The sequence below is a fragment of the Neophocaena asiaeorientalis genome, unplaced genomic scaffold (genome assembly GCF_003031525.2).
Source record: "Neophocaena asiaeorientalis asiaeorientalis breed wild unplaced genomic scaffold, Neophocaena_asiaeorientalis_V1.1 scaffold116, whole genome shotgun sequence".
Taxonomy (NCBI): domain Eukaryota; kingdom Metazoa; phylum Chordata; class Mammalia; order Artiodactyla; family Phocoenidae; genus Neophocaena; species Neophocaena asiaeorientalis.
In genome coordinates, this window is record NW_020174561.1 from 941,594 (window position 1) to 963,924 (window position 22,331).

The 22,331-nt window shown below is 38.1% G+C and overlaps 1 protein-coding gene across 1 annotated transcript in view; it reads left to right on the plus strand.

The window, feature by feature from the left end:
- The window catches only part of GRM8 (glutamate metabotropic receptor 8), a 727,865-nt gene that overhangs the window by 632,906 nt on the left and 72,628 nt on the right, over positions 1-22,331 (plus strand). The window contains exon 8 of the mRNA XM_024757778.1: positions 8,778-9,713. Within this exon, the coding sequence (XP_024613546.1) occupies positions 8,778-9,713 (936 nt within the window). The remainder of the gene's footprint in view (positions 1-8,777; positions 9,714-22,331) is intronic.

The window sequence follows — 22,331 nt, forward strand, 5'->3', positions numbered from 1 at the left end:
ACGAAGTGAGAGAGTGGCATGGATACATATACACTACCAAATGTAAAATAGATAGCTAGGGGGAAGCAGCCGCATAGCCCAGGGAGATCAGCTCAGTGCTTTGTGACCAAGTAGAGGGGTGGGATAAGGAGGGTGGGAGGGAGATGCAAGTGGGAGAAGATATGGGGATATATGTATATGTATAGTTGGGTCACTTTGTTATACAGCAGAAACTAACACACAATTGTAAAGCAATTATACTCCAATAAAGATACTAAAAAAAAGTGCCAACTTGAGGTTCCTTTCCAGACCTATTAAATTGTAGTATCTAAGAACTGGGACCCAGTGAGATGTATTTTGTGTAAACCCTGTAAGAGATTCTGAGGAACATAATCTAAAATGCAGAAAATCTCTTATTTAAATAAAAAGAAAATCAAATAAATAAATGCATAATTACATACTGTAAAATTGCCATTGAAGAAGACTACAAGGTGCTGTGTGTTGTATAATAAGGGATTAAGGAGGGTTGATACCTAATTACCTGGGAGTTAGGCATGGGGAGGATCATGTCTGGCCATGTGATTAATCAGACATGAGGTTGAAGTAAGTGTAATGCTAAGGATGACTCTCAAACACAAGCTTGGATGACATTGTTTGGTTCCTCTTTTTTCTCTTGCCACCCTTCTCTCTATTTTCTTCACTATATCTTAAATCCAGACCATCTTCTTCATCACCGCCTCCTCTAACGGTTCACAGGCTCTTGTTTTGCCTGGAATCATGACATGATTCCCCTATTTCTTATCGTTGCCTCTGTATCACTCTTTTCCCTGATATCTCATCACAGTGATCTCCAAAAGAAAAAAATATATTTTTTACATATTTATATAAAGTTTTTTTTTTAGATGTTGGGGGTAGGAATTTATTAATTTTTATTTATGTATTTTTGCTGTGTTGGGTCTTCGTTTCTGTGCGAGGGCTTTCTCTAGTTGTGGTTGCGGAGCACAGGCTCCAGACGCGCAGGCTCAGTATTTGTGGCTCACGGGCCTAGTTGCTCCGCGGCATGTGGGATCCTCCCAGACTAGGGCTCGATCCCGTGTCCCCTGCATTAGCAGGCAGATTCTCAACCACTGTGCCACCAGGGAAGCCCTATATAAAGTTTTATATTTTACATGTGATCATGCATTTGGTTAAAATCCTTTAAACATCCTCTATGGCCTTGAGAATAAAATCTAAAAACCAAAACCTGGTGCTGCTTACAACATCCTTCATGCTCACTGCCATTCTTTGGATTCCTGTCACCATTGCCTTTCATCTGGAATTTTGCAACAGCCTCAGCGTGATTGGTGATTGACCCATATCTAGTCTTGGGTTTCTTCAGTCTTCTACCTTGCAGCGCAGCAATTCTTCTAAACAATAAAGCTCATCATCCCTATCCTTGTTATAACCCTTCAGAAGATCCCAGCTACCACCTTCAAGATAATACCCAAATTACTCTCAGTGGCTTATAAGGTTCTTCGCGATCTAGCATCACCTCTGTTCCCTAGCTTGCTTCTTACCAATTCCCCCAGTGCTTTTATTTATACTTTTGCTATTCTTTATACCTTTAGTTTCTCCAGTTTGTTATGACTTCTTACCTGTGAATCTTGATGTCTTTTTTTTTTTCTTCTTCTTTTTTGGCTTGAGATCCCCTTCCCTGGTTTACCTCCTATACATCCTTCAGGCTGCTGTTCACACATCCCTGAAGCCTATGCTTGGTGGCCCTGCTGGATCCTCTTAGCAGTACCATTTCCTCACCCCTTTTCTTTTTGGGGAGTTTCATACTGAACTGTGACTGGCCCTCTGCTTATCTCTTTCCCCACTTGCACTGTCTCTGGAGGCCAGCAACCATGTCTTTGTCTCTGCTGAATCCCCACATCGAACCTTGTCTAGAACATGCAATATGTCTTTTTATACAGCAAATGAAGGACTGAGTATTAATACTTCCTGACTGTATCAACATAGTTTGAATATTTAAAAACTAACAGCTTTATTGAGATAATTCAAATGCCATAAAATTTGCCCATTTTAAAATACATAATTCAGTGGCTTTTAGTATATTCACAGACTTGTGTATCCATTACCACTAATTTTAGACCATTTTCATCACCTCCCAAGAAATCCTGTACCCTTGAGTAGTAACTCTCTATTCTCTTCCCTCCTTAACCCCTAGCAGTCACCAATCTACTGTCTGTCTATAGATTTGCCTATTCTGGACATTTCATATAAATTAAAATCACACACTGGGCTTCCCTGGTGGTGCAGTGGTTGAGAGTCCGCCTGCCGATGCAGGGGACACGGGTTCGTGCCCCCGTCCGGGAAGATCCCACATGCCGCGGAGCGGCTGGGCCCGTGAGTCATGGCCGCTGAGCCTGCGCGTCCAGAGCCTGTGCTCCGCAACGGGAGACGCCACAACAGTGAGAGGCCCGCGTACCGCCAAAAAAAAAAAAAAATCACACACTATATGGTCTTTGGGACTGACTTCTTTCACTTAGCATATTTTCAAGGTTCATCTATTTTATAGCATATAATAGTACTTTATTTCTTTTTAATATTTGGTTGAATAGATAAAGCACATTTTGTTTATGTACATTTGGGTTGTTTCTGCTTTTTTGCTCTAATGAGTCATGATGCTATGAACTTTCATGTACAAAGTTTTGTGAGAACATACGTCTCCAGTTTTCTTAGATTAAAATTGCTTAGGAGTGGAATTGCTAGGTCATATGCCAATTCTGTGCTTAACTTTTTAAGAAAGTGCCAAACCATTGTCCAAAATAACTGCACCATTTTACACTGCCACCAACAATGTAGAGGGTTTTACTTTCTCCACATCTTCAGTAACACTTGATACTGTCTGTATTTTTTATCATGACCATTCTAGCGGGTACTATGGTTTTGATTTGCATTTCTCTTATGACTAATGACGTTAGACATCTTTTCATGTGCATATTGACTACTCATATGTCTTTTTTTGAGAAATGTCTCTTCATTTGCTTATTTTTAATTGGATTGTATGTCTTTTTAACAGTTTAATTCTAAGAGTTTTAAAAAATAAAATCTGGATATAAGCTCCTTATCAGATATATGGCATGAAAATATTTTTGTCCACTCTGTGGGTTGTCTTTTCACTCTCCTAATGGCATCTTTTGAATCACAAAAGTAATACTGATGAAGTCTAATTTATTTATTTTTATTTTGTTGCTTATTCTTTTGGTGTCATGTCTTGTCCCAGCACCATTGTTGAAAAGACTATTTTTTCTCCATTGAATTTTCTTGTCATCATTGTCAAAAATCAATTGGCCATACATATAAGAGGTTATTTCTGGGCTCTCAATTTTATTTCAGTAATTAGTCTATCTTTATGTCAGTATCATGCTGCTTGATTACTACAGCTTTGTAGTAAGTTTTAAAATCAGGAAGTGTGAATCTTCCAACTTCACTCTTCACTTTTAAGATCATTTTGTCTATTCTGGGTCCCTTATACTCCCATATGAATTTTAGGATCAACTTGTCGATTTCTGCAAAGAAGCCAGATAAGATTTTAATAGGGATTATGTTGAATCTGTTGATTAGTTTTGTATTTCCATCTTGGCAATGTTAAATCTTTTGATCCATGAACTTGGGATTTCTTTTCATTTATTCATTTCTTTAACTTTCTTGAAATGATATCTTGTAGTTTTTTTTGGGTTTTTTTTTTGCGGTATGCAGGCCTCTCATTGCTGTGGCCTCTCCCATTGCGGAGCACAGTCTCTAGACGCGAAGGCTCAGCGGCCATGGCTCACGGGCCCAGCCGCTCCATGGCATGTGGGATCTTCCCGGACCGGGGCACGAACCCGTGTCCCCTGCATCGGCAGGTGGACTCTCAACCACTGTGCCACCAGGGAAGCCCTATTTTGTAGTTTTTAGTTAAAAAAACTCTTGCACTTTTCTTGTTAAGTTTATTCCTAAGTATTTTATTTTTGAAACTATTGTAAATGAAATTTTAAATTGTATTTTTAAATAAGAGTAGTCTTTGCATTTTTAAAGGTTATGTAGATCTGTAATATCATATAAAACTAGGACTTCAATCTGAGAATCATCTCACACATACTTTCTTTTCAAAGGACACTAAACCTACTTACCACTTTGAACAGAAGTAGAAAGCTTTGCATGACCCAAAGGAAAGGATGAATATTAGTGAAGCAATATATATCTATATACAAACATATTTATATATATGAATGTGTATACTAATATATTGAGAAACTGTATTTTGAGTTGCATTATCAAATCAATTGTGCAACATGTAGTCATTCATACGTGAATCGTATGATTCACAAAATATACCAAATTTTGACATTTTAAATACTCAGGCTAATTAAGTGCACTTGTTAAAACTATTGACTATATGGAAATTAACGAGTAAACCTTTGAAAAGATGCCCAGTTTCACTGGAAATGCTTGCATGTACAATCTGCTGTTACATAAGTCAGATGAAGCGTTGGGTTTCTGAATACTGCAGTGGCAAACTAGTCACCAAAATGATTATAATACTATGCTTATTTATAGAGCAAGATGAAAAGAGCTAGTTAAGGATGGTATGACTAGATATCAATTATCTTTAACTGTTATATTTAAAATTTTCCCACATGTATAGTAATCATAACATTGAACATACCACTTAACATGTGGGAAAAACACTGTAATAGAGGTATTAAATTGAGCGAGAATTTTGTAGTGAATACTGGAAATGATTAATTATAGTGGGGCATTTAATTGGGAAATATTCTTGTAGTCCTTTTTTTTTCAGGAGTTATTAAAACTACACAGAAGAAAATTACTCTATAAAAAATAATGTCTTTAATTTATGAAGCATTACTCTAGGTTGATTGGTCTGGGAAGATTAAAGATGAAAAAATGTAAGCACATTCACTCAGAAAGTTTTGGTTTTGTGGTTGCTGGTATATTTGTCTGCAGTAATAGTAGAATTTGACAGCAGAAGCCAGTTGATGGCTCACATTCTATGAAATGTACTGGATTGGAGCCTACAGAATGAATCACTATTGGTGAACATTGTCAAGACAGGAATGGGCTATGGTTTTATCCCTAGAAGGTCTATCTATATAACTATCATCCATTTGTTAGAACACATGTTTTAGACAGAAAACATCCTAATATCAGAATAATGCCAAAGGAGAGGAAGACACATGTTTTAAATGTATGGATATGGCTTCTCTTTTTACGCATTATGAAAGATGGTATTCTTTGTTAATATAGCAAAGCAAGAGAGCTGAATGATATTTGTTGATGCTTTGTAGCACAGTTGTGAAAAATAGGAAGTTTAATGTACTCTCAAGTGGTAGTATTTTTTTTTTTTTTTTTTTTGCGTTACGTGGGCCTCTCACTGTTGTGGCCTCTCCCGTTGCAGAGCACAGGCTCCGGACGCGCAGGCTCAGCGGCCATGGCTCACGGGCCCAGCCGCTCCGCGGCACGCGGGATCTTCCCGGACCGGGGCACGAACCTGTGTCCCCTGCATCGGCAGGCAGACTCTCAACCACTGCGCCACCAGGGAAGCCCGAGTAGTAGTATTTTTAATTTAGCAACATATCCAAAATAAATTATGTGTCTCAAATACTAATGTATTTATAAGATCCTGACTCAAGTGTTCACTACTTGTTCTTCCTTGGGGTGGATATTGGTTGGTTCCCAGACTTCAACTATGACATCAAAACACAGTACAGTTATACATAAATAGATTCCTTGATGAAAATGTAGTCATGTATGTTTAACATGTTTACTGAAACATACATAAGTTTTCTCCATTATATCAAAAAATGTAACACATATGGCTTGACTATACTGTTTTTACTAAAGAAAATTTACAACTGTTAAAAAATTGTGGTATTTTTCATTATCTTATAACTTTAATTTTTATTTATGAAAAACATTTTTCCACTAGTTTAGTATTCAGGAAACTGATCAAGAAAATGTAGTACTTAGCTTATAAATGATGAATATTTATCCTCCGTAATGAGGCCTATCAGATTTGGATATATTTCTTTGTTAATAAGTCTTATTTCCTTATAGAAAATAAAGTGTATTGAGAATTAAAAAATTAGACATGTGGGTAGACAAGCTGACCTTTAAGGTCTCTACCAAACTTGAAATTTAATGTTTCTGAGATTTTTTTTTTACTGCCTTTTGTTTTTTTTAACGGTAACATTATAAATCTATAGAAGCCCCAAACAAAATGCAATTTTGGTTTTACAATAACTAGCTTTGAAACATAACCTGCACAGAAAGTATTTTATTATCTTATATAAGAATCCATTAGGGTATAAAATCAATATTTTAGCCACTCAAGTGGAGCATTTCATTTTTCTCAATATTTTTGAGAGAAGCCACTTTCAATTTAACTTTTTTTTCTTACCTAATGGAACCTTATACATAAATAAAATAACTTTTCTAAATCATTAAAACCTAATAGAAAATTAACAGGGTTATGATAGATTGCTTTTCCTTTGTGGTGAAGAGACAAGGTAGAGCTAATAGTCTTGGGTGCCCTTAGGACACATGAAGTACCATCTACTTTCTCAAGGGAGGATATTTGAAATTAAACATGCATGAATTATCTACTCCACCTGGGGGAGATCTGATAGCCCTCAGCAAGTGTTGAACTTCGAGGCTACAATTCTCTGCCCTCCACTATTCACCCCACATTCAAGAAAGGAAAGCATCCTTTAGCAATAGATCTATTTATGAGAACAATCTCAGTCACATAGTTCCCAAAAGGGAGGCAACCTTAAGAGTGATGATAGAATATTGCTGACACTAGACACTTTGGGGCATGTTTTTGGTATAAGATAGTCGCCACTACCTTCTCAGTTGATTCTCAGTAGACTACTATACTGGTGGTGGTCACAGAATGGGTAAGTAAGCTTAATTTGAGCTGCATTAGTTTCCTATTGCTGTGTAACAAATAACTCCATATTTAGCAGCTTACGACAATAAAACACTTATCATCTCACACAGTTCCTGTAGATTGGACATTCAGAAGCAGCTCAGCTGGGTTGTTCTGGCTCAGGGTCTCGCATGAGGTTGCGGTCAAGGTGTCAGCTGGGGCTGCAGTCATCTAAAGGCTTGACTGGAGCCAGACGATTCACTGTCTAGGTGGCTCCCTCACATGCATGGCAAGCGGGTGCTGACTGTGGGCAAGAAGCCTCAGTTCCTTTCCATAGGGCTGCTTGAGAGCTCTCATGACAGTCTGGTTCTCTCCCAGGAGTGAGCAGTCCAAGAGAGACCAAGGCACAGGCTCAAGTGTCATTTATGACCTAGCCTCAGAAACCACATGCAGTCATTTCTGGAATATATTATTGTTTACATAATTCAGCCCTATTTAAAGTGGGAGAGGACTCCATGAGTGCATGGTTCCAGGAGGTAAAGTTATTGGGGGCCATCTTGGAGCCAGACTGTCACAGCAAATGGTAATTTTTCTTTTGGGCTTTTATAGAGCTGGTCTTGGGAAAATAAGTTTTTTGTTTTATTTATTTTTTAAAAAAACATTCCTTTAGCTCTCCTCTCTGTGCCTCTTTGAGCTATACTTTATTTCTAGAAGCCAAGTTGACTCCTTCTTCCTCAGGGGTGCCCTTCCTGTCCTTCCTTGCTCACAAATTCAATAAATATTTGACGACAAATTGTGTGTCAATCACTGTTTGTTCACATCAGTGAACAAAATCCTTCCATTCATAGAGCTTACCTTTTATATAGTAGTAGCTTTTCATAATGAGTTTTCTCCTATGATCCATAATTTCTGGTTTGTCCTGTTAGCATTCTGTGGGATCTGATGCTATTTCCAGGTGATAGTGTCAGAACTGATTTGACTTGTAGGATACCCAGCTGGTGTCCAAGGATTGCTTGGTGGTATGGGAAACCCCACTTCCCTTGCCCCCTCACGTTGGAATTGGGTCCAGAGCCTTTAGTAAACAAATTTAAGGAAAGAGGTCAATGATTGGCAAAATTCCCTTAAAATAACAAGTTTGTTTTAATAGAGGTATTCTGTGATCTAATTCAAAAGAGTACGATGGAACTTTTAAGGCCCCGAAGCAGAGAGAGATCTCAGCAGGGGAACTCGCTCATTTGTGCCCATTTCACTGCTTTAAGCCTACTTTTGTTCAATGGAAAACATAACCATCAAGCTATCTCACTCAGCACGGTCTTTTCCACAATGTGAAAATGCAAGAGTGGGGGAATAAGTGAATTTTAAGCTTAAACAGGCAAAAACATTAATATGAGAAGTGTCAGAGATTAAAGTAGCTAATTTTGCCATTTCCTTTCAAAATTGACGCAGTGAGATTTGCATTTCCCCAGATACGGTGGAAAGACTTGGATCACCATTTCTATGTGTGTTTATAGCCTAGCCAGTGTTTCAGGGATTCTGGCATTTATATCTGAGCTTAGCTCTAACACGTTTTTCCATGGGACTTATTTTTTTTTCTGTTTTAAAACTGTTTGGGCCAATAAATCTTTCTCCAAATGTCAGATTGGTCAACACCAAGGAGGTAAATGGAACGTAATGACATTCATCAAGTTGATGATGTGAATGATTTATTGGACCCAATCATTTAGCACTTTCATAAAGTCAATATTAGGGAAAGAAACTCTGGGCTCTTATTATGGTAAACTGTACTGTCAGCATTCAGTGACTTATTACAAACCTGTGGCTAGGATTAGGATATTATAAATGGGGGACAAATGGAAGGCTCATTAATATTTTATACCCACAGGTGGAAGACATGCAGTGGGCCAATAGAGAACACACTCACCCAGCGTCTGTCTGCAGCCTGCCCTGTAAGCCCGGGGAGAGGAAGAAAACAGTGAAAGGAGTTCCTTGCTGCTGGCACTGCGAGCGCTGTGAAGGTTACAACTACCAGGTGGATGAGCTCTCCTGTGAACTCTGCCCTTTGGATCAGAGACCAAACATCAACCGCACAGGCTGTCAGCTCATCCCCATCATCAAACTGGAGTGGCATTCCCCCTGGGCTGTGGTGCCTGTGTTCGTTGCCATTTTGGGAATCATCGCCACCACCTTTGTGATCGTGACCTTTGTCCGCTATAACGACACACCTATTGTGAGGGCTTCGGGACGCGAACTTAGTTACGTGCTCCTAACGGGGATTTTTCTCTGTTATTCAATCACCTTTTTAATGATTGCAGCACCAGATACAATCATCTGCTCCTTCCGACGGATCTTCCTAGGACTCGGCATGTGTTTCAGCTATGCAGCCCTTCTTACCAAAACAAACCGAATCCACCGAATATTCGAGCAGGGGAAGAAATCTGTCACAGCACCCAAGTTTATCAGTCCAGCATCCCAGCTGGTGATCACCTTCAGCCTGATCTCCATCCAGCTCCTGGGAGTGTGTGTCTGGTTTGTTGTGGACCCACCGCACATCATCATTGACTATGGAGAACAGCGGACTCTAGACCCGGAGAACGCCAGGGGAGTGCTCAAGTGTGACATCTCTGATCTCTCGCTCATTTGTTCACTAGGGTACAGTATCCTCTTGATGGTAACTTGTACTGTTTATGCCATTAAAACAAGAGGAGTTCCAGAGACTTTCAATGAAGCCAAACCTATTGGATTTACCATGTATACCACCTGCATCATTTGGTTAGCTTTCATCCCCATCTTTTTTGGTACAGCCCAGTCAGCAGAAAAGGTAAGTGGCAAGAAATGCATTGCCAACCCTTTTCCTGGATTTAACTTCTTCCTTTAGGATGCTTTCCCTTCTTTCTTTTTGGTTCACTTATATTCTCTCAAGAAGCTTCAGTATTTTATATATATATTCAAGGTCACTTTGCTCTGAATATGTGTTGACTAAGGCTGATTTTCCATGAAAAACACTTTAATGTGTCCTCCTTGGCAAGGTGGAAGATTGACAGAGCTCACATCACTTTCTGGGTCCCTTTTCCCAGTTCTGTTATCGACTAACATAACTGTTGTTTTCCAAACGTTAAAAGAGGAAGGGAGAAAGGGCAGACATGATTCACAGGGCTGAGCTATTCCAGAGGTTTCTCAGTGCGTGACAAATGCCTCCTTTGCCGGTTCTAACGTTACGCTCAGAAAAAGCTATTCCTTAATAGCTATTCCTTAATAATTATGATGGTTTTAGTCACAGAAGCAAACTGCAACAGCAAAAACTAAGTGGCTTAATTCAATCTGAACCGTCGTACTATTTCTCTTTAGCTCCCATTCTTATTATTTTTCCATATGTGGAGGATGGTGGTGAGGGATGAAAGAAGAAGCAATGGGCGATTATATAATGCAGTTTATATTTTTTTAGAAGTTGAAGATCAATTGAATTTCCTGAAATAATTTTCTTTTGTTACTAATCTTCCATTAACTTCACCACACCAAACACTGCATGTAAAGAACATCTGTGTGTGAAAGGAAATACATGCTGAACTGGATGTATGTGCTTCTGTGTATAGAAAAGCAGAGAACTAACGTTAACCATGACTCTCAAGGTTTGGGTGGTGTGATGGAGACAACCAGTTTGAAAAACAAAGGCAAATGCTACCATTCTAAAGGGACAGCTCTTCAGCCCTAATGTGCATATGAGGAAGTTCTTCTCTCAGAGAAGAAGAACTTATTCCATCCTCCATCATCAGAAGTTGTGAGGAAGTCAAAACATCCGGGGAGGGGGGAATTATATTCCCTAGGTTCTAACATTCCAAGTAAGGTCCCACATGACTCTTAAAATGCCAACTAATTCAGAGGAAAAAATACTCAACAAGGGCATGGAGAGCTCGTTAGTATAAGCATTCATCCCTTACTCGATCAGTGTGGTCTTCAACTTTGAAAGCCAAAAACGTACTTCAGCAAACCTGCTGCTGAATAGAGCAAACTTGCCATGGGTTCCAGACCTGTGACCTTTCTTGACTTGAATGGCCTGATGAAAGTCCACGAATATTTTACGTAGGACCATGCTCGTGGCGGGAAAATAAAGTTAAGACAGTTTGGGACATGAAACTTAACCACTAGAAAACATTATATCTTGACATACACAGATGGGAATTTATTAGGATCAAACTTGTAAATTTAACATAGGAAGGGATGTGTCGCTCAAAGTTTATTAGCTCTGTTTTGACATGGTTAGTTGGACTAGTCAGGGAAAAATATTGTTTTTTCAGTGTCTAGAAATGTCCACATTATGTGAATTATTGATAACATCAACCTAACTGGTACTTGTATTTGTGTTTGAACCTAGAACTGTCTTTTTTAACATATTGTTTTATCTAGAGAGGGCCATAGGAAGTTTATTTCGTTTTCTTGTAGACAACAAATATTTAACCAAACAAAATCTCCTGAGTTCTGATATCTAACTCCCTTTTCTTTTGTTTTCTCTTCCTTTACATTTTATAAAAGACAGTCTACTCTTACTTTTCATGTTGTGACGTCAAGGATCTGGGGGAGCAAATATAAATGCTAATAAGATGTTATTTCTATTCAGGGAACTCTTTCAGTGACTCAATTTTTAGAAGAAATTTTTAGAATAAATAAAATCGTGGTCCTACATCAAGCTATTGGGCACCTTCATAGTAATGCAAACATGCATTATAGTAAGTTTTTTTTAAGGTAACTGAAAAAAAAAACAAATGACCATTGTCTCTCAGATAAGAACTCTGCAGCTGTCCCCTGAGGAGCAGTGATGGAGACAGTAAGAGTTTCAGGATGAAATGGACACATGAATAAGCCAGGGCTGGAGGCTGCCCAGTGCTGGGCCTGTGGGAGCTGTACATCCATCTGAAAACCTGGAGTGTATGTACATACTTATCGGTGTGGATCTATCAATGCCTCCAGAGAGATGACTGAATGCTAGCCAGAATTCTTTTTTCTTTTTTAGCTTTGTGCAATCAAAGTAAGTCAGAGAAACACACTGTAAGACAGATTTATAAAATATGTTAATTGGAATTTATTTGTATTCATGATATGATTGAATGTGGAAATGAGTGAAGAAATCAAGAAGGAACACTAATTCTAGGAATTTTCAGAACATTGGAAAGTGCTCAAATTATGTAGTTAGGCTTGGAGTTGCTGAATTTAGACAAGCTTTGCATCAAGAGCTATTATTTGATAAGTAGCTAAGATTTGCCACTGAAGTATTTTGTGTAATACACTTATGTGTCATCCTAACACTTCACGTTAAAATTTTCTTCCTGCTATTCTCTGTCAAAGTATCTTTAATTACTCAAAACAATACACAGAATGTTTGAGGGTGTTTATTTTTTCATGTTCCTAAAATTATTGACACAGATATTAAAAGTGAATACAACTTGTATATCTCTAAAGGCAGGCTTTCTCTAAGTTTTATTGACTTTGGAGGACCGAAGAGCTGGTCAGTTCTACATTCTCCTTTACAATGCTCAGCCAGTTAACCCCACGTTATCAGCTTGAAGTGTGTGCAACAGTCAGGAGGCACACACACAGCCATTAATTCAGCAGATCCTTATTGAGCATTGTGTCCAGCATTGTGCTAATTACTGAACCATGTCAGTCAGTATCCCCGAGCCTTCCTTGTACAAAGGCGCAGCCTGTCTCCCAGCTAATGCTTCCTGATGCCTGTCATCACCAGCAAGTGCCAGGTTCCAGGGCGGGAGAAGATCAGGCTCAAGGGCAGGGGGAGATGGTGAGGAGTCAGATGTGAGACGAGAAAGCGAAGCAAAGAACTGTGCGTCCTGTAACTATGCATCAGTGACATAGAATTTATAACACGGAAGAGCAAAATTTCTTCCAGTATGCATTTAATTATGTTTCATGGAGTCATGTCTACAGGAAAAAAACCCATCTAGCCACACAGGTCTCTTTGAAATTACAAGAGAAGTAGGAATAAAAAGTAAAATTAGTTGAATAATTTAGACAGATGTTTTAGAAAACCTCTGAGTAAAATCAAGTTATAAAGGGACATTTGTAGCACTCATGAGGACAGACAACTCTCCAAAGTATGTCTCCATCCAATGATAAAACACCACTTAATTTTCCCACATTCTTTTTTTTCCGATTTCAAAATCAAGATGAATCATGTTTTTTCCTATAGATTTTAATGACATCATTTATTAGCTTTATATCTACTACGGCATTTTACTAAATCATAGTTTAAATGCACTTTCTTTTTTCCTATAAAAAGGTGGTGTGAAGGAAGGGCAGACACACTGCGGCACAGACAGGGTCCAACTCAAACTTTCATAATTGGCTTGAAAAGACAAAAAATTAAAATATAATTAATGTAATAGTCAGGAATAGAATCCTCAGGGATGGTTAGGGGCTGTTAGGATGGCAGAAATCTCTTAAATACGTATCTTACCATCTCTAATTGGGTTCGTAAAGTCTAGATAATCAGACAAAGGTTATGACACTGCCAAGCTCCAAGGAGCACAGTGCTTCAACCAGAGCATAGGATGGAAACAAAACAAAACACCCTCAAAACGGCAAAGAAAATAAAACTCCCAACTGTCAAGCACCCCATATGTCCCAAACCAGCCTTTCTTCTTTCACCTTCCAGATAAGTCGTGTAGCCTCAATTTAGTAGCTTAAATAAAAAACCTGGAGTTATCTTAGACCCCTCCCTATACTCACACTCACCTCCTCTCACCTTCAAATGTCATCCTTTATCAGTTCATGGAGGGTAAGCCATGTTTGTCTGATATATATCTGAATGAATGCATCTCTTAACATAGAGACTTTCATGTAATATATTCTCAATAAATACCTATTGAATGAGTAAATAGAGTCCCTTGCACAATAATGACATACTATAATAATAAAAATGCTTATTATTTAAGTTAGAATATGGCATAATGGTAACCTTATATAGTCATCATATTGTGATCCCCATTGCAACTTTTTTTTTTCTGAAAAATAAGTTTTCTCCTTTGAATGATGGGCCAAATACATTTCTTTTTAAAAATTTTGTCAGTATCACTTATTCTGATATAGGACTGCTAAATATTTAAGGAGAAATATGAAAAGGAATTCTAATAGCTATCCTTAGTTCTGTCTAAAATACACAAAACACAAAGGAGAATTGATGCTGTTTTCCAGGTGCTTTGCCATGTCAAAAGTATCTCCCTTATTCTTTTACTCTGTCAATTATAAGGTGAATGAGTGGAGTAAGGAAGAGCATAAGCTCTGGAGTGGGAGGATGTGGGTTCAAATCCTGCAGCTCTGCTAAACTAGCTGAGAAAATTCAGTTAAGAGGCTAAATTTGTGCAGATAGAAATACATTTCCTGGGGAATGCAAACTCAGATATAAAGCAGCATAAAGCATTTGCCTGCCATCTGTGCCCAGCCCTATTCACAAACTAAAGCAGACGTGAGTTCATACCATCTAGGAAAGGGCAGGAAGATGATTGACTTAAAAAATCCTCTCGTCTCATTATGGTGTATTTTTGTATGAATAGATACCTCATGGTAGTTTTGCTGAGAGTTATATGCTATGAGTCATGAGGCGTGTTTAGCACATAATAGGCAATCAATAGATACTGTCTGTTATTACAATTAGGCTGTGTTTCACGCGGGCAGGGATCTTATTTTATTTTGCTCACCATCATCTCCTTGACACCTAGCATAAAACCGTGCCCAGAATGGGTTCTCCAAAAATATTTGTTTAATGATTGAATGCATTTAAAATTATCCAGATAATTGCATCAGTTTCTCCAGCTGTCTGTGGAGCATCCCAACCAGACATGTTTTCGCAAACACAGGGGCTTGCCTGAGGGTAGAGCACACAAGATTACAAAAGTTAAAGATGGAGACAAGAATCTGAAGGACTAGGTAGAAAGAGAAGAGAGTGTTGTTCCTGAGGCAGTAATGTAACTGCCTCCATATATTTAGCAGAAAATACTAGAGGAGAGGAAAGTGTCATCAGAAAGCAGTTGCTGAAATACTTGGGTTAAAATTGAAAAGTTGAATAACTCTAACAAGAGTTGTGAGAGGTAGTTCTGAAAACAATAATAAAATCCCTGCTTTAAGGAATAGTCCAGATGAGAAAAGAACAGCCTGAAAACCTGTGGTAAGAGTGTCAATATAACCTAGATAGCAATGGAAGTAATTTTCAGAAGAGATCAGACCAACCATAACTGTCTCCTAACTTTTCTCCATTTCTGTGGAAAGGAGGGAAATGGAAACAATGATCAGTAACCATCTTGTGTGTCTGTAATTGTTGTAAACCTTATAGCGTTTTCTTTCCTTGTTCACTTACAGTCATTTGAAGCTGATTCCTTTAAAGGAACCTCAGGTTACAGAACTATTTCAGGTATTATGGTGGATTGTGTCCAGGCAAGATTAATCATACCAGCCTGTTACAATCAACTCTGGAAGGAAAAACCAAATAAAAAAAGGAAAAAGAAAAAAAAAACTGGAAAAGAAAACATTTATAGGATCTCATTTATGCACTCGGTAAAAGTGATATATTTGTGAAGGTATAGAAGAAAAAAATGAAATTAAGGAGATTCTAGGGCACAGTGTAGGCAAATCTGTTAAGTAGCTCTTCTAGAGAAGGCTGCCTTAGCCAGGCTTATTAACTTTTTTCCCTTTGTGCTACATATTACTGCTGCAGAATATTACCAACTTACACATTTAGGGCAACCCTTTGAGGGGATGCCTATCTAACTGGACAGCACAAAGAAATATTTGCTCCATGAACCTTGCTTAGATTCCATGATCCCACTTTTTTGGGGCTCAGATGAAGCTGTGTGGCCTGGGGATACTTAATTGAAACATTTGATGAGATTGTGGTATTTGCACATTTCTCTCTCTCTCTTTAATTGAAATTGAATTTACAAAGGATTTGAATTTTCTATACCCAAGTTACAATAATTTAATCAGTTAGACAGTTTAGATAGTCAACCTGGGAATTTAGTCCTAGAGTTCACATATCTCACTAAAATGGTTTGGCCTTCTTAATATCTTTGAAATGCTGTAGAACTAGATTTGATTAAGACCAAAATGTGAATATCTTCCGAGACATAGTGACCATGACTTTATTTCAAAATGCTTAGCAGGAATACCATACAAATAGACTTATTTTTTTTTCTATATAGGCAGAACTTGAATGACATCCCAGACTGTTCATAGTACAGAACACAGTGACTAATTTACTTATGTAACTTCAAATTGCATTTTCCATGATTCAGTAGCTGCTTATATCTCATGGAGCACACAGGGTGCCAGGAAGAGCAGATTGCAAGCAAATAGTTCCTTTTGGCTGTAACCATATATACATTTTTTGGGTTGGGAAATATTTTTTTAAATCTCTAAATACAGTATCACATGGATTAGTACCACCCATCCCAAAGTGTAGATAAATATTTAACCAAATATTAGTATAAATTCCAGGCTATTTAAAATGAGTGCAAAGCAGATTTATTTGCATCATTAAAAGAAATATAAAGAATACTTAGTCTGGCTTCTGGTTCAAGATATGGGCTGGCACAAACATATATATCGATTGCCTCTAAGGTGGTAATGAAACGAAAAGAAGAAGGAAAGAAAAGGAAAAGAAAATAAGGGAAGAAAAGGGGGATGGGAGAGGGAGAGAAAGGGAGGGAGGGAGGGAGAGAGATAGAGAGAGAGGGTCATTATAGGCATAGCTCGGAGATATTGCGGGTTTGGTTCCAGAACCCCACGATGAAGCAAATAACATAAGGCGAGTCACAGAGATATTTTTGGTTTCCCAGTGTGAATAAAATTTATGTTTATACTACACTGTAGTCTGTTAACTGTGCAATAGCATTGTATCTAAAAGAATGTACATTATTTAATTTAAAATACTTTATTGCTAAAAAAATGCTATCGTCTGGAGCCTTCAGAGAATCATATCTTTTGTCTGGCAGAAGGTCTTGCCTTGATTTTCATTGCTCCTGGCTGAGCAGGGTGATGGCTGCTGAAGGTCGGGGTGGAGCTGTGGAAATTTCTTAAAATAAGAAAGCCCTGAAGTTTGCCTCATTGATTCACTCTTCCTTTCAATGCTGTTTGATAGCTTTTTAACTCGGGGTAGAACTTATTTCAAAATCAGAGTCAATCTTCTCAAACCCTGCTGCTGCTTTATCAATTAAATTTATGCAGTATTCTAAATCTTTTGTTGTCATTTCAAAAATCTTCATAGCATCTTCACCAGGAGTAGATTTCATCTCAAGAAACCACTTTCTTTGCTCATCCATAAGAAGCAACTCCTTGGCCATTAAAGTTTTAACACAGGATTGTAGCAATTCATTCATCTCTTCAGGCTCCACTTCTAATTTGACTGCTCTTGCCATTTCCACCACATCTTCAGTTACTTCCTCCACTGCAGTCTTGAACTCGCATCCCAAGTCATCCATGAGAGTTGGAATCCACTTCTTCCACACTCCTGTTAATGCTGATATTTTGACCTATTCCCATGAATCAGGACTGTTCTCAATGGCATCTGGAATGGTGAATCCTTTTCAGAAGGTTTTCAATTTACTTTTTCCAGATCCATCAGAGGAATCATTATCTATGGCAGCTATAGCCTTATGAAATATATTTCTTAAATAATAAGACTTGAAAGTCGAAATTACTCCATGATTCATGGGCTGCAGAATGGATGTTGTGTTAGCAGGTAAGAAAATAACATTAATCTCCTTGTACATCTCCATCAGCGCTCTTGGGTGACCAGGTTTATAGTCAATGAGCAGTAATATTTTGAAAGGAGTCTTTTTTTTCTGAGCAGTAGGCGTCAACAGTCAGCTTAAGATATTCAGTAAGCCAAGTTGTAAACAGGTTTTCTGTCATCCAGGCTCCGTTGTTCCACTTACAGAGCACGGCTTCAGAGTAGATTTAGCATCATTCTTAAGGGCCCTAGGGTTTTTAGAATGGTAAGCGAGCACTGGCTTCAACTTAAAGTCAACAGCTGCATTAGTCCCTGACAAGAGATTCAGTCTGTGCTTTGAAGCTTTGAAGCCAGGCATTGACTTCTCTTCTGTAGCTATGAAAAGTCCGAGATGGCATCTTCTTCCAATATTCTCCTTAAACCTCATGAGCCAACCTCTGCTAGCTTCAAACTTCCCTTCTGCAGCCTCCTAACCTCTCTCAGCATTAATAGAATATAAGAGAGTTAGGGTCTCACTCTGGGTTAGGCCTTGGCTTCAGGGAATGTTGTGGCTGGTTAGATCTTTTATGGGGACCACGAAAACTTTCTCCATATCAACAGTTAGGCTGTTTAACTTTCTTATCATTTGTGTATTCACTAGAGTAGCACTTTTAATTTCTTTCAAGAACTTTTCTTTTGCATTCACAACTTGGCTAATTGTTTGGCACAAGAGATCTAGCTTTTGGTCTCTCTTGGCTTTCGACATGGCATCCTCACTCAGCTTAATCATTTCTAGCTTTTGATTTAAAGTGAGAGACTTGCAACTCTTCCTTTTACTTGATCACTTAGAGGCCATTGTAGGGTTATTAATTGGCCTAATTTCAGTATTGTCGTGTCTCAGGGAATAGGGAGGCCTGAGGAGAGGGAGAGAGTCAGGGGAATGGCTGGGCTGCTTGGTGGAGCAGTCAGAACACATACATGTATCGATATAAGTTCTCTGTCTTATATGGGTGTGGTTTGTGGTGTCCCAAGACAATTACAATAGTAACATCAAAGATCACTGATCACAGATTATCATAACAAATAATAGTGAAAAAGTTTGAAATATTGTAAGAATTACCAAAATATGACACAGAGATATGAAGTGAGTAAATACTATTGAAAAAACGGTGCCAACAGACTTGTTTGATGCAGGGTTGCCACAAACCTTCCATTTGTAAAAAATGCAATATCTGCAAACTGCAACAAAATAAAGTGCAGTGAACAAGTTATGCCTGTATATTTTTGGAGCCAACAGTAGGTAAAACAATTTGAGAAAATCCTGAAAAATAAAGGTGGAGTGGGCCTGACTTACAGAGAAATTAGAAGAGGGAGAGAACAGCTCAAGAGACATAAATGATTCTTACTATGAAAATACCAAATAATTTCTAAACCTAAAGTCAACATGAAGACTTGAAGCAGGCCTTGAAGTGACCATCAGGAAAATTATTTAAAGAGCTGAATTTCAAAATAGCTGGGCCAGTTGGTCCCCTCGCTTCTCCCTTCTGCTCTAACCTTATGTGTAGAGAGAGCTTAGGTTAAAATTACAGAATTCTACTCTAAAGAATAGGACTTATCTGATGGTGAGATTATCTTATACTCCTAGTGTGGGCACAAGGCAATTAAAGGAAAACAGCAGAATTTGAAGTAATTTTATTTCAGACAGCCATAGACAGGTGGGAAACAGGAAATGCAGTTTCTATATAAGATAGAACTATAATAAATTTCTCCACTCTTAGAATAAGTTTCTCCAGGGGTGGGTCCCCAGTCTGCTTGCTTGCCTGTATCCATGCATCTTTAAGAGAAGCCAATCAGATGAAACTCACTAATTTACACAGGTCCATAGTCTGCCCGTCCATCCAAGGAAAATGCACCCCACCAGTAATCCTTATCAATCAACCTGACCCTTCAATCATAATTATACATCAACAACCAAAGATGTCACAATAGCTGAAGAAACCCAATAGCATAATTTAAAAAGACAAACATACATACACACACACAATAAAAACAAAGCCAGAGGTGATTCAGAAAATGTAAGAGAATTTTTTAAATAGAATTTTAATTAGCATCTCTTCAAGAAAAAATTCAAGAGAATATTGAACATACACACATATATATATAGGTGGCCATGGAACAGACCAATCAGAGAATAAGAAAATGACCCTAGTAATTAAAATTATGAACGTGAAAATAAAAAGCTGAACATCTTAAACATGGGGTGCCTAGGGCTAAAGACCAGAGTGATGCAGGATAAAATAAAAGGTAAAACCAAAGAGAAAAGTGAAAAAAAGAAAATATGAGGCACATTTCGAACACATTAAGCTAGACCCAGGATCCCAACATATATCTAAAAAACATCTGAGAAGAAGAAAGAGAACAAGAAGGGGAATAAATTATCTAAAAAAAAAAAAGAAAAGTTTCACAAACTGAAGACAGGCAGCTCTTAAAACTGAAAGGGGCACACATCTTAGTAAAATTTTACTAACCAAGAGAACATTCTATGAGTTTTTTTTTTTTTTGGTTGGGGGTTGGGGTGGGACTACTCCTATAAGGAATGAAAACTGGACCTCATGTGCCTCCCTGGATTCTAGAAGGCAATGAGCCAAGACTTTCTGAGGGAGAAGTAACACTATAGAACCAGCCAAACTATAATGTGAGGCTGAAAATGAATGTGGCTCAGAAAACCTGGTGCCTACGTAGCTTATCTATGAATTATTCTAGGTATAATCCAACAAAATAAAAAAGCATATCTGATATGAGATGGATAACATTGGCAATCGCATATGACCTAGAAAAAAACGAAGAAATTTTAAAAGCAATTGTAAAAGATATATTAGACCCTAGTGTCTAATTGCCCTTTAAAAGGCAGGATTTTAATAATTATATTTATCCCTTCTCTGTGAGTCCAGTCATGATACTTGGATGAATCTGAAGGGAATAGTATTTAGTAGCCATAATACTGAAATTGCTTTCTGTATTGGTCTTACACTTAGAAGGCATCTAGGAACAAAACACAGAAATGTTAATTTATCCACTGAAGTGAATGTAAATATTATAAACTTGATAAATTAAAAATAGTATTAATATAATTTTTTAAAAATTGAGAGGTGCTTAAGGATGGGCAATAGAGAGGGAAGTTGTGTAAGGACCTCAATCACTCACCTTTTACTGTGAGTAGTCAACAAATATAATCTAAAATTGGTAACTCAAGAGATATAAGTGCATTATTTAAACAGCAGCAAATAAATAACTAGATATATAAAATATATAGATAAATAATAAAACCTGTTCAAACTTGTTAACTCTATAGAATAGCATTAGGATATAGGGAGATTGGTGATGCAGGGTTTTAATTTTATTTAATACTTAGGTTTTATTTTTTAATAAACTAATCTATAATAAAAATAGAAATCATTGCATATAGAATGGTTTAAGTAAAAGTCTCAGGAAAAATTTTCTAAGACAACATGAATATACCTTCTCTAAGGGACTTTGGGTGTGTCATATGTACTTTGAGAAAATCTTTTAGATACAGAAATGGGTGAGTGATTTTGAATTTGTTTAAATGACTCAAGATCTTTGGTTGTCACAAACGCTTTATGAATTTCCTCCTCTTTAGGGTTAATGCCATTACTAAATAAATAATTTTTAAGGGTCACAATTTAATTATCAGCTGGTGATTGCATTTTGAAATGCTTGCTATACACAAGGACTTTTGCTTGGTGTTTAGAAATATGCAAAGATGAGTAAGAAGTTGTTTAGGGTCAAGTATGGAGCCAACCCAAGCACATAGAGGTCAGGTACAAAGCAGAGGAACATAATGCAGGCGAAGTGCCTAGAATGAAGTCTTGGGGCCAGGGATGGAGAAAGAAGGAAGGGAGCCTGTCCTCCTGAGAGACTGAGAAAGTCTCCATGAGGACGTGGGGATTAAATCGACCTCAAAGGGTAGAGAGAAACAGATGGAAGCCATCTTCCAGGCAAAAGGAGCAGTGGGTTTAAACTTTCAGAAAAGGGTAAGTCAGGGCATTGTGTGTAAAATCTGTGACTAAAGAGCAGTTCTGAATTTGACACATCACAGGGAGAGCTGGGTGACCATATGTCCCGATTTGCCCCGTTGTTAATAGCACTCCTTTTACTCTGAAAATGTATTTCCCAGTGAGAGCAATAAATTATATGGTTATCTACAAAATAAGGCTCATCAGATAATTGGCAGCCATTCGACATGGAACTTATGCCAAGTTGGTACTTCATTTGTGAGGGACTTGAGTACATTTGAATCTTTCTGAGCATGGCTGGATTCTCAACACAGTCCCATTTTGTGAGATTTCTCTGCCAGTGGTGAGTCAGCTGAGTTGTCGTGTGCAAGGATAAGTAAAAAGACGATGATAAGATTATTGAAGAAATACAGGTGAGAAATATGGGGGCTTGACTTGTGGCAGTGGAAAGAAGAGACTCATTTCCAACTGAATTGGGAATAGAAGACAGAGTGGGAGGTGAGGTGCTTGCACTGTTTGGTCTGTGTCTCTGTGTGATTTTGAACCTTCTCTGTGGCTGCCACAAGGACTCTATCTAATCGGACTTCAAGAAAGAGCCCGTACATGGCCGCTGAGCCTGCGCGTCCGGAGCCTGTTGCTCCGCGACGGGAGAGGCCACAACAGTGGGAGGCCTGCGTACCGCAAAAAAAAA